We start from the raw sequence: 13,846 nt of genomic DNA, 5'->3' as shown, positions 1-13,846 counted from the left end.
TTTCAGCCATGTGTACCATATTTTAAAAAAATCATAAAAAATACAAAATATGATCTAGATAGAAATTAACACAAACTCACATGTTGCCAAGAGACTCAACTTGTTTTTAAGCCAAACAGAAAGTACAACTCTTACATAATGCACCAATCACAGCTAGTGTTGTTCTTTAATTCTGAATACAATGTTCCATACACCTTAAGCTCCGCCCACCTGGACTTGCGCAATTGGTACCGTTATACCTATAGCAAACCTTAATTTTTCCAATAATCTGTGAAATAGTTCGGGACTTTATAAGTAACAAATGTACTTAGTCTCACTTGTGAAAAACAATTTGATGAGGTACTAACCTATGTCTTATATGAATGTGTATAGAAATGTCACTGAGCTGTTTGAACACTTGTTTTCATACTTTTGCTTCACCATCAAAATCATCTTTTGAAATAAAATGAATTCTTTCAACTATGAGTTGTATCTTATTCATATCAGCACTTATTGAACTTCACATAGGTGATATGGGATAAATCACATTATGTCATATTATGTAATAACTAGGTCAAAGGTTAATGTACCAAATAGTATGTACCTGTCCTACTTCAAAATGTACAATTCACCTAAAAGAAAGGAATTTATATTTGTTTGGTAGGTGCAGAACTTAACATCAGAGACAGGTGGACATGACCCAATCTTATTATAAAGTATAAGCTTTGACCACTTTACACTATCTGCAGATACAAGAGGTCACTAACCACCAGTCCTCACACAAAGGTCCACCTACCCATCCTCTTTGTAACACAAATAGTAAGCTTTCCTCCTTTGTAATGTGAATAAAATTGTTTCATTAAGCCAATCAGTCACCAAATATAATAAATCACAGCTTCTAAGTGGTTATGTTGGATTGGGGGGTGAAATTAGGGGAATAAAATACAGAAAAATGCCAAATATAAACACTAAGTATAGCACATCAAATGGAGTTAAAAACAGGAGGAAAGTGTTTATCTAAAAGGGAGAGGTAGCTTATGATAAAGGAATTAAAGGAGGCAAAATCAGCAATGCGAAAAATGAAAAGTGAAAGTTTGATGACCTTACGTTGGACAAATATATGGGGCAGGGCCCAACAGGTCCAAGGACAGCCCAAAGGCAACTGTGCTATAACATCCCTTACAGGACCCAAATTTCAAGTGAAGTTGTGTTCATTTCCATCTAATATAAAAGGGTGAATAATTTAGATAATATAGATACATATAAAGTATATTTCTTCTACATAAGAATTTAATAATAATTGGCATAAGATAGAGAGAAACTTATCTCAGATCCAAGCAGAACATACCTTATCAGTTTTTAAACTTGTAAACTTTACTGTGAGAAATTATTAAATTGCTTCTACTTACATTTGTATCAAGATTGAGGGCTAATATAATACTTCACAAATCTTCTCTTTATTTTCATAACCAGTCACTGAAAATGTGAGATTTTATTTCCTTGAAATGTTATGACTGGTGTAAGGGAGATAACTGAATGATATACATAAGGTGTGGTAACCTCGAATACATTATCCATGTAATATAGATGAGTTCATCAACAACCTGTATTAACTTCATTGCAATTAAATTATCTCAAAATACATTACTGATAAAGTGAGAACCTAACATTTAGACTCCTATATTTAGTGGAGACCTCAAGAGTCATGTAATTTTAATTTCTAGGATGACGCAGCTCTTTCATATCACATAGTTAATATTTTCTACAATGCCGGCATGTAGAGTGCAGCCTTCCATAACCATGCAGATATCATCTCATGCCAATTTGGATTCTTGCGATGGGATGCAAAGTTTCAAGAACAGTGTGGATTTGAATGGAATGAATACGCACTGTGTGACTAAAATGGTTATCATTCTGTAATGTTGGACCAAACATGGAAATTCCACAAGAGCAGCTTGACAGAAAGAAATAGGATTAATTGAAAGTCAATAGTAGATTATAATTGGGCTTATACAAGTGCCAATGGGAAATGCTGACTTAAGGAAACTGTTCTAGTTTGTTGGTATTCACTGCTACTTCAACAAAAGGGAATGCAAGAGAACTGAACTAGCTACATGAACAATTTCAAAGCAGGAGAATGTAAAAAAACAAAAAAGGACAATTAGAGCAGGACAATTCAAATCAAAGTGGGAAGGAATACCATATCCTTAATAAATTACCTAAAATTACTCATACCAGAACATCCTACATGGTACAAGTGATCTATCTACAAGTGTACTTAGAGTGTTCTCTATCCTGGTTTATGGCATGCCTTACAAGAACAAGATAGCTGTTTTTGTAGACATGATTTTTAATCTTTTGCAGGTAAAATAGCCAATATTTGGCCAAAATCAACTATATTATATTTACATAACTTATTTTGTTGCATGCATTCCAATCTAGGAGGTAACAGCACATACATAAAGGCATCAGGTAACACAAGTCTATATCTACCATAGCTATAGTTATCAAAAGTCCCCATCCAAAGCCATCTTGTGCTATTTTCTAAAGATTTCATACATTTTATTCTTAAAGAACTTTCAATATTTGACCAAAAGTGTTCAGCACACATTTGTTTTCCTACATCAAACTAGTATAGTTCATAAATGCCGCCCACATGTCTGCGTTTCTATGGATACCCTGTGAGGCTATTCTTTCCTTTAGGTATCACGGTACCAATTGTTTTTCCATATACCTCAATGCTAATGTTTTGTGAAATAAATATACTTTCTGTCCTACTTGGGCATGCATGTCACACACTGTCATATAGAACAATGCTAGATTGTCAATTTGACAATGACATAACCAGGTACTCCATTGCATTTAAGAGAGATAACTCTACTGGAACTAGACAGGGGTAAGAGTTATCTAGTCACAACAAGCACATTTTCAGCCATGTGTACCATATTTTAAAAAAATCATAAAAAATACAAAATATGATCTAGATAGAAATTAACACAAACTCACATGTTGCCAAGAGACTCAACTTGTTTTTAAGCCAAACAGAAAGTACAACTCTTACATAATGCACCAATCACAGCTAGTGTTGTTCTTTAATTCTGAATACAATGTTCCATACACCTTAAGCTCCGCCCACCTGGACTTGCGCAATTGGTACCGTTATACCTATAGCAAACCTTAATTTTTCCAATAATCTGTGAAATAGTTCGGGACTTTATAAGTAACAAATGTACTTAGTCTCACTTGTGAAAAACAATTTGATGAGGTACTAACCTATGTCTTATATGAATGTGTATAGAAATGTCACTGAGCTGTTTGAACACTTGTTTTCATACTTTTGCTTCACCATCAAAATCATCTTTTGAAATAAAATGAATTCTTTCAACTATGAGTTGTATCTTATTCATATCAGCACTTATTGAACTTCACATAGGTGATATGGGATAAATCACATTATGTCATATTATGTAATAACTAGGTCAAAGGTTAATGTACCAAATAGTATGTACCTGTCCTACTTCAAAATGTACAATTCACCTAAAAGAAAGGAATTTATATTTGTTTGGTAGGTGCAGAACTTAACATCAGAGACAGGTGGACATGACCCAATCTTATTATAAAGTATAAGCTTTGACCACTTTACACTATCTGCAGATACAAGAGGTCACTAACCACCAGTCCTCACACAAAGGTCCACCTACCCATCCTCTTTGTAACACAAATAGTAAGCTTTCCTCCTTTGTAATGTGAATAAAATTGTTTCATTAAGCCAATCAGTCACCAAATATAATAAATCACAGCTTCTAAGTGGTTATGTTGGATTGGGGGGTGAAATTAGGGGAATAAAATACAGAAAAATGCCAAATATAAACACTAAGTATAGCACATCAAATGGAGTTAAAAACAGGAGGAAAGTGTTTATCTAAAAGGGAGAGGTAGCTTATGATAAAGGAATTAAAGGAGGCAAAATCAGCAATGCGAAAAATGAAAAGTGAAAGTTTGATGACCTTACGTTGGACAAATATATGGGGCAGGGCCCAACAGGTCCAAGGACAGCCCAAAGGCAACTGTGCTATAACATCCCTTACAGGACCCAAATTTCAAGTGAAGTTGTGTTCATTTCCATCTAATATAAAAGGGTGAATAATTTAGATAATATAGATACATATAAAGTATATTTCTTCTACATAAGAATTTAATAATAATTGGCATAAGATAGAGAGAAACTTATCTCAGATCCAAGCAGAACATACCTTATCAGTTTTTAAACTTGTAAACTTTACTGTGAGAAATTATTAAATTGCTTCTACTTACATTTGTATCAAGATTGAGGGCTAATATAATACTTCACAAATCTTCTCTTTATTTTCATAACCAGTCACTGAAAATGTGAGATTTTATTTCCTTGAAATGTTATGACTGGTGTAAGGGAGATAACTGAATGATATACATAAGGTGTGGTAACCTCGAATACATTATCCATGTAATATAGATGAGTTCATCAACAACCTGTATTAACTTCATTGCAATTAAATTATCTCAAAATACATTACTGATAAAGTGAGAACCTAACATTTAGACTCCTATATTTAGTGGAGACCTCAAGAGTCATGTAATTTTAATTTCTAGGATGACGCAGCTCTTTCATATCACATAGTTAATATTTTCTACAATGCCGGCATGTAGAGTGCAGCCTTCCATAACCATGCAGATATCATCTCATGCCAATTTGGATTCTTGCGATGGGATGCAAAGTTTCAAGAACAGTGTGGATTTGAATGGAATGAATACGCACTGTGTGACTAAAATGGTTATCATTCTGTAATGTTGGACCAAACATGGAAATTCCACAAGAGCAGCTTGACAGAAAGAAATAGGATTAATTGAAAGTCAATAGTAGATTATAATTGGGCTTATACAAGTGCCAATGGGAAATGCTGACTTAAGGAAACTTTTCTAGTTTGTTGGTATTCACTGCTACTTCAACAAAAGGGAATGCAAGAGAACTGAACTAGCTACATGAACAATTTCAAAGCAGGAGAATGTAAAAAAACAAAAAAGGACAATTAGAGCAGGACAATTCAAATCAAAGTGGGAAGGAATACCATATCCTTAATAAATTACCTAAAATTACTCATACCAGAACATCCTACATGGTACAAGTGATCTATCTACAAGTGTACTTAGAGTGTTCTCTATCCTGGTTTATGGCATGCCTTACAAGAACAAGATAGCTGTTTTTGTAGACATGATTTTTAATCTTTTGCAGGTAAAATAGCCAATATTTGGCCAAAATCAACTATATTATATTTACATAACTTATTTTGTTGCATGCATTCCAATCTAGGAGGTAACAGCACATACATAAAGGCATCAGGTAACACAAGTCTATATCTATCATAGCTATAGTTATCAAAAGTCCCCATCCAAAGCCATCTTGTGCTATTTTCTAAAGATTTCATACATTTTATTCTTAAAGAACTTTCAATATTTGACCAAAAGTGTTCAGCACACATTTGTTTTCCTACATCAAACTAGTATAGTTCATAAATGCTGCCCACATGTCTGCGTTTCTATGGATACCCTGTGAGGCTATTCTTTCCTTTAGGTATCACGGTACCAATTGTTTTTCCATATACCTCAATGCTAATGTTTTGTGAAATAAATATACTTTCTGTCCTACTTGGGCATGCATGTCACACACTGTCATATAGAACAATGCTAGATTGTCAATTTGACAATGACATAACCAGGTACTCCATTGCATTTAAGAGAGATAACTCTACTGGAACTAGACAGGGGTAAGAGTTATCTAGTCACAACAAGCACATTTTCAGCCATGTGTACCATATTTTAAAAAAATCATAAAAAATACAAAATATGATCTAGATAGAAATTAACACAAACTCACATGTTGCCAAGAGACTCAACTTGTTTTTAAGCCAAACAGAAAGTACAACTCTTACATAATGCACCAATCACAGCTAGTGTTGTTCTTTAATTCTGAATACAATGTTCCATACACCTTAAGCTCCGCCCACCTGGACTTGCGCAATTGGTACCGTTATACCATATAGGAAGCAAACGTATTTTAAACAGTATCATTTTCTCTGACTCACTATCAGTACTTCAGTCACTACATAATAGAAAACTGGATAATCCATTATTGAAAAACATACTCGTCAAAAATACCGAGATGAGTATCTCCCACGATATAATATATTGCTAGTTACCTAGCCATATTGGTATTAAAGGTAACGAAAAAGCTGATCGCGCTGCTAAAATGCCCCTTACTCTAGAACCATCTGATTTTAAAATACCATATACTGATTTTAAACCTAGTATCAGAAAGTCCTTATGTCAGAAGTGGCAGGCATCATGGAATGATGCTGTAAATAACAAACTTCATGCAATCAAGCCAACTCTAGGAGAATGGACTCCTTCCTACAGAACCATTCGTAGGGAGGAGACAGTCATTGCAAGAATCCGAATTGGTCATACTTACATCACCCACTCCCACATACTAAAAGGCGAAGACCCACCAGAGTGCATTTCTTGCAATGAACCATTCACTGTCAAGCACTTTATGATAGAGTGTGCTTTGACCTGCAATCTACGCGTGATCGTTATTACATTGTACATGACATGAAAGAACTTTTTGATACCATAAACATCACTCATATTATAGAGTTCCTGAAAGCCGTAAATATTTATTCTAAACTCTGACTTTTATGCTATCACCTTGTGCAGTTTTATGCAATATATATACCGTCCCATTGTAATACCTTTTCATCTTTTTTCATTAACATAGAACATTTACATCTCCCGTTGATCGGGAAGCTTTATTTTGCACCGTTACCATCTTACCGTTTTTAATTTCAACCATTTGTTCTTTTATATCGCTGGTCGATATAGGACCTTTTATAATTTAAAAAAAAAAAGATTATACAAATAACATTTTGTTTGGCGCTAAATAGCCTAATAGTGCTGATGCGCCGTTAAAAAATCAATCAATCAATCAATCAACCTTTGTCTACATGTTATAAACATGGAACAGGTAAAAATGTTATTTTTTTTGAATTGCTGGATTGGATTCAAGAAGCAGCAAGCTTATTTCCTAGCATTAATGTGATCGGGGAATGTATTTGATGGAGAAATGACAATATAACATGGATGCCCCAGCTAATATGATGCAACTGAGGGGCAAAAGTCAAACAAGGGCAATTTCTCTTTAAAAACTGTATAGGAAAACAGAAAAACTAAATTCTTCAAAAGTTAATGAGCAAAAACAAAATTATAGATGGATAACACTAAAAACCTACTTTACTGATATGAATGGTGTATGATGAAAATTAATTCAAAATTTAAGACGAGATGAAAATATTAGACCACATGAACTACAATGGTGCAGCAAATCTTGTTTTTGATTACATGTTCCAATCCCCCCACTTCCACCCCTGACAATGATCCACAGGTCATAATACAAAATCAAATAAACATGTGCCTCTTCCTCCCATGACTACACATGCTCTTCCTCCCATGACTACACATGAACTAAAATTCTCTCATAAATGAAGTGTTTGTCCATTTGACTTTTGATTCTCTCCCTGGGACCCCAATGGTGAGAGTCAAGAATGACTCCACTTTCCTGCTGATGGTTACCCTAGGGCAACACAAAGTTTCTTCAATTTCCACTCACTGGTTTGAGAAGATGGGGTAGATGTGGCAGTGGACAGATGAAAAGTCAGATGGATGGAGAGATGTAGGGTATCACAATATCCACTGCCAAAACATATGGATAACAAGATATCATCATGCAATATGTGTGGATCCATGTATGTTGTTGTGGGGTTTAACGCCATTTTTCAGCACGATAGGCTATACATGGCGGCCAGTATTAATGGTGGAGGAAGAACCCGGAAAACCCCGGAAAGAACCACCGACCCACGAGAAGCTACTGGCAAGCTTTCTCACATGCCCACATTGGCTGAATCTTAGACTCGAACCGCCGCAGACAGAGGTGAGATGGCAGTGATCCGTAACGAAGAGCGCTTTAGACCACTCGGGGCCCCGGATCCATGTATGTAGTTATTACTGTAATTCACAAGATATCATCATGCAATATGAGTGGATCCATGTATGTAGTTATTACTGTAATTCACAAGATATCATCATGCAATATGTGTGGATCCATGTATGTAGTTATTACTGTAATTCACAAGATATCATCATGCAATATGTGTGGATCCATGTATCTAGTTATTACTGTAATTCACAATAATTTCAAGAGCATGAATTTTTTAAAATTATAACTAGACAGCTACATGCATAAAACTTCTTCACATTAAAACTAAAATAGGTATAGCATGAACATTGGAGATAAGCACTGAAGAAAATTTGTCTTGTTGATACGCAGAATTTACTGTATTTGTGAAAATGCAATGACTTTAAAGTACAATGAGTTAAATTAAGTCATCATATAAGAATAAACGTCACAGTGTTAAATATTGTACCTTCGCAAAGTTGCAGAAAGCAATGCTAAGGAGATAACTGATACATCTAGATCCTTGCCACAGGATGCTGGGAAAATGGTTTCAACTTCATCAAAGGTGCTAAAAAAAAATGATTATATTACGATTACCAAAAATCATGCATATACAGGATAACCATAATTGATTAATGAACCAAAAAATAATTATTACAAGAAAATTTATCATGACTTTGAGCACATTTAAATTAGGCCTATCGAACGACACTTTGCAAATATAAATGAGACATAAAAAATATCTCTACCACTTAAACTACTATGAAAACCAAAATACCCTGAAAACAAAACTGTATGCAGAATGTCTTAAATTTGTTGAAGATTAAAGATCTAATATTTGACAGTTTTAGAGATTTTTATTCATTTCAACAATTAGTTGTGGTCAGATTAATTAGGAACAATTATCAAACTTCTTTTATTAATGACAGGACTATATTTGAAGCCTTTAAGTATGTGCCAAATTTGATGGCTTGGTGTGATAGAAATGCACTTTCCCAAGCTGAAATCAACATCTTTTGATGTTAGTATTTTATAACGGTGTTGACAATTGTCACTGTCTTGTTATCTGCAGAAGATCTGCTGATGTCCATTAAAATTTTTAAAGGAGCAGAATAAATGTTTTAAAACAATTGTCATGCTCTGATTCGGAGTATAAAACATGACGCTTTACTATTCCATATTTTACTTTAAAATTTTTTCTTGTGATAAATGAATGAAAGAATAAAAAAATATTCCACTCAAAAAGAACAATCCATTGCCATGAATTAAATGGCCAGTCCCCTGCACTAAACATGCAGTCAGAATTGAACTTGTTGTGTGCATGTATATTTAGCCTCATGACTGGGCCATTACTGCTTAAGGACTAAACATGAGATTCACATTTAAGTGTAAATTCAGTGTTCTTTGTGTGTTTGTTTTTAAACAGAAGTTGTTGTCATCTCGAATTTAATTGTCCACACCTCAGAGGATTATTTTCCATGTTTAAACAGTAAGATAAATTTACACTGTTCGAGAGGTGCCTCTCATCAAGTCAGTATATAAAGTTTGATCATATTTCTTTGAATAAAGTAAAGCGTAAACTTTTGCAAAAGATTCAGCCTTTTCTAATGTACTGAATATACAATTTTTTTTATATTATTTTCTAAATGATAGCTGTCCAAATAAATAATCAAAGTAAAGACACTGATTCTTGAAATGGGGTATGATTGTAAGTCACTCTAGATGTCTGCGTCCTTCCATGGGTGGTCTTCATTCATTTGCTGTGCAAATGTTAGTCAGTACTGTCAACCAGCCCCACCACAGTGGAGTTGCATTCGGCATGCCTGCTAATGTGTGATGGTGATTTGTAGGTATTTATTTCTCCAACACAGAGTGTTAATATTGGAGTGAAAGTTGAGGGTATTAAATTCCCCACCATGATATGTGGCTTTCAAAAAAATTGTTTGAGCTGTACTTTACCACAGAAACACCCACTGCAAGATCATGACAAGGGAAAAATTTTTTAGTGATGTCTATCCATGTACTGGTACTGATCTGTACTTATTTATTTCAAAGCCATAGAGTGTTTACGTGAAGTGAAAGTGGAAGGTATTAGGTTCACCACTGTGATGCAATGGCTTTCAAAAAGTCATGTGAGCTGTACTGTACCATAGAAACACCCAATGCAAGGTCACAGTCAGAATAAGAATACTGTATATACCGTATATGTTAGGACAAGATAAAATAATTATTTTTTTTCCTGTCCCAGAACTTATGGTGAAACATTTTTTCACTTTTGTTGTATGTTCCAAGACTTAACCCTTTACCTCATAGAGCAAAGTTACAAAGTGCAGCACGCCATAAATAGAACACCTGTTACCTATTCGACTCCATACGCAAAGCCTGCCTTTTAACTGTTAGGCAATGTAGTGTATGTTATGTTTAACAGCAATTTTAACCATTTTACATTTTTAGTACACATCTATTATGTGTGGAAAAATTTAAGAGTAAAGTCCAATTGTTATAGCTGTGTAATTATTTTTCATAGAAGAATTTTTTATGTGCTTTAAAATCTTGAGAGAACTCGTTTACCGTCATGTCAGTGAGGCGTCTACATCACTAAGTCATCTGAATTTGATAATTTATAAAAACTAATTGCTGCCTACATCAATAACAGAGCCTTTACCTAAGTTATTGAATCTTCACAGTTGTGATTCTAATCATGAAAACTTCATAAGTACTGAATGAAATCCGCGACCACCATTTTGGAGAGTGGAGATTATGACCCAGTTACTTTAAATAGCAGATATCGACCAGTGCATAAACAGTGACCACGTGATCTGACGTAATTGTCATTCGCAGAAATGAATGTAGTATCTAATAGGGGTTTTTCCCCAAAGGTGGCACTATGAAAACCAGCTCAAAATGGCTGATGTTTACAGCAGGCGTCAAAAGGCGCTTCCATGCGAATGGAGTAGAGGTGTCAAAAGGCGCTTCCATGCAGATGGAGTAGAGGCATCCAAAGACGCTTGCATGAAGTATAGGGTTAAGAAACGGAACAAATTTGTATTGCATTTGTGCTTCCCCCCACTGCACGATGCAATGCAATAGATAAATAAAATCCTTAATTGATAATAAAGAGAAAGAAACTAACATTGTGTTGTTATCATTTATTCCTTTTTTCAACATGAGCATTAAAGAATAAAATATATCCACGAAATCCATATAAGTAGTGCAGGCTTCCATACTGTAGCATGTATCAATTATGTCCGATACCACACACCACGTTGTTCATTGACATGAACATTGAGATACAATTGTGTGTGGCTGTGCTTAAAGGTTTGAACATGTTATCCGACTGAAAACTGGAGCCAACAAAATCACAAACAAGAGGGAAATAGTCAACCAATATCTTGACGACTCCATGCACGCATAACACGGTGTTGGGTGCAAAATAATCAAGACTGAATTATATCCAGGTCTACTGTATAACAGTCTCACAATAAATATCATCATCTGAAAACACATTTACAAAGGTATCCTTACTATTTACCCGCAGACATCAATGCTCCTTTGTATTAATTGTAACCACAGAGGCCAAGCTCATTTAAGCTCTGGTGGTCAATAAACATGACTGACAGCGAGCAGTTAACTCCTTCTTTGAACCTACCGACGTGATATCAAAGAAAAAAGGTTATTTTTATTATAAAGCAAGCCAATCTCAGAAGCCGACTTTGGTTACTTTTTTGGTAAAGGATATTAATACAAAGGTTATTTTATTGCAAAGCAAGCCGACATCGGAAGCTGACTATGGATTCTGTGAAGTGAAGTATTCATTTATTTTTTTTTTTTGAATAGACAAAGACAGCCGAGATATGGAAGTAAACTTGGGTTCCTTTTCACCTGTATTATGGGAATTTTGAAAATAAATTGAAACAATCAAACAATTTTTCAAGTGACACAATATAGTGCTTTGTGCACAAATGTCGATGACCCAGTGTCACCCAGAATATTTGGAGAAAATAAAATGTCATGAATTCGTGAAGGCCAGAAGAGAAGCAAACGATTTCGCAAATGAGAGGGAAATAATCAACCGATATATTGAAGACAACTGCCATTCACGCCTGACACTGTGTTAGGTCCAAAACAGCCAAGATTGAATTATATCCAGGTCAACTGTATGACAGTGTCTCGCAAACAAAAAATCATTATTTGAAAACACATTCACTTGAGTGCAAGTGACAATCTTTTCACCAGCGCAGGTTACAAAAGTATCATTACTATTTACCCGCAGACATCACTGCACCTTTGTATTAATTATTACTACAGACGCCAAGCACATAGAAGCCCTGGTGGTAAATAAATACAACTGGCAGCCAGCTGTAAACTTCTTCTATGAACTTACTGACAGGACATCAAAGACAAAGGTTACTTTTATTACAAAGCAAGCCGACCTCGGAAGATGACTTTGGACTCTGAAGCCAAAATTTATTTTAAAGGATATCAATACAAAGGTTATTTTATTACAAAGCAAGCTGACCTAGGAAGCTGACTATGGATTCTTTTAAGTGTGCCGAGTTTGTATTTTTTAGTTTTGAATACACAAAAACTGCAGAGATATGCAATCTAACTTTGGTTCCTTTTCACCGGTATTCTCGAAAATTTTGAAAATATAGTGAAACAATGGAATAGTTTTTAAAATGACACAATATAGTGCTTTGTGCACGAACATTGATGACCCAGCATCATCCAGAAGATTTGGAAAAAATAAAATCATGTGATGAATTCGTGAAGGCCAGAAGAGGAACAGATCATTTCGCAGACAATATGGATGAAACCCTAATGTACTTTGATTGCATTCCTGGATGGACTGACGATAGGATGGGGCACAAAAGTGTGAGAATTAGCAAGACTAGTGCAGATTTGAAAAAAATCTGACTTTTGTCCTTGCAGTTTCTACTTCAGGCGAAGTGTTGCCTCTATAAAAAAAACACGGTATGAGAAAGCTAAAAAAATATGTACCGAAAGAATGGATGGTACATGTGCATGAGAAGGGTTGTGTTGATGAGATGCTGCTGCAGTAGATTAAAGAGTTTTATCTCAAGTTCACAGTTTTATATTTTTTAAACATAAAATTTCAGTTGGAGTGCATTTCTGACATGTAATTTTCGAATGTTTTAAAAGGTGTTCCACAAACCTAAGACTAAAAAACCCAACGATGTGTCCCAGAACATACGGTGCACAAAAAAATTACTTTTAAAATTAATGTATGGTGTCCCAACAAATACAGTGACCCAACATATAAGGTAAATACGGTACTTGCTTATAAACTGAGTCAGATTGCAAACAGCAGAATCTGCATAGCATAATGTGCCAGCAGATCTGGATCTGTGCAGTTTACAGTTGGACTCATCTTCTAATCGAATATATATGGTACATGTTTAGTGAATGAAAATTATCAGGATTCCAAAACTGTGACACGAAAACATGTACAAAAAACAGATACAACCTGTCAATTTGTTCCAACAAATCATAGATTGTTTGCAAGCAGTTGGTCCATTTTATAACATGTTTCAGGTTCTCAACATGAATCTGCAAATAGTAAAATATTTCAGTTAATAAAGGTTCAACTGAAAATTATGTCCTGCAAGAAAAACAAATATTCTGATATTTATTCCATGTTTGATACTTTCCTTTTATGAACACTTAAAAATAAAATATAGAACATTATTGGTGAAATAATTTTCGTATCTTTTTTATTCCTGTATTTTCAGATGTGAAAAATATATCCTTATGTGAAAATATAAGATTTCCGTTCATGCCATGCAGAGCTTGATTTTGCAT

At 34.7% G+C, this 13,846-nt stretch overlaps 1 protein-coding gene across 1 annotated transcript in view; it reads right to left on the bottom strand.

Annotated features, from left to right (window-relative positions):
* The window catches only part of LOC149782811 (Fanconi anemia group A protein-like), a 293,000-nt gene that overhangs the window by 51,164 nt on the left and 227,990 nt on the right, over window positions 1-13,846 (bottom strand). Inside the window, exons 33-34 of the mRNA XM_089934328.1 lie at window positions 13,512-13,594; window positions 8,493-8,591 (exon numbers count right to left, since the gene is read on the bottom strand). Coding sequence (XP_089790454.1) covers window positions 8,493-8,591; window positions 13,512-13,594 — 182 coding nt within the window. The remainder of the gene's footprint in view (window positions 1-8,492; window positions 8,592-13,511; window positions 13,595-13,846) is intronic.

Source organism: Sinohyriopsis cumingii, chromosome 15 (genome assembly GCF_028554795.1).
Source record: "Sinohyriopsis cumingii isolate HCF-2022 chromosome 15, ASM2855479v2, whole genome shotgun sequence".
NCBI lineage: Eukaryota > Metazoa > Mollusca > Bivalvia > Unionida > Unionidae > Sinohyriopsis > Sinohyriopsis cumingii.
This window is presented reverse-complemented; position numbering and strand designations above follow the sequence as displayed.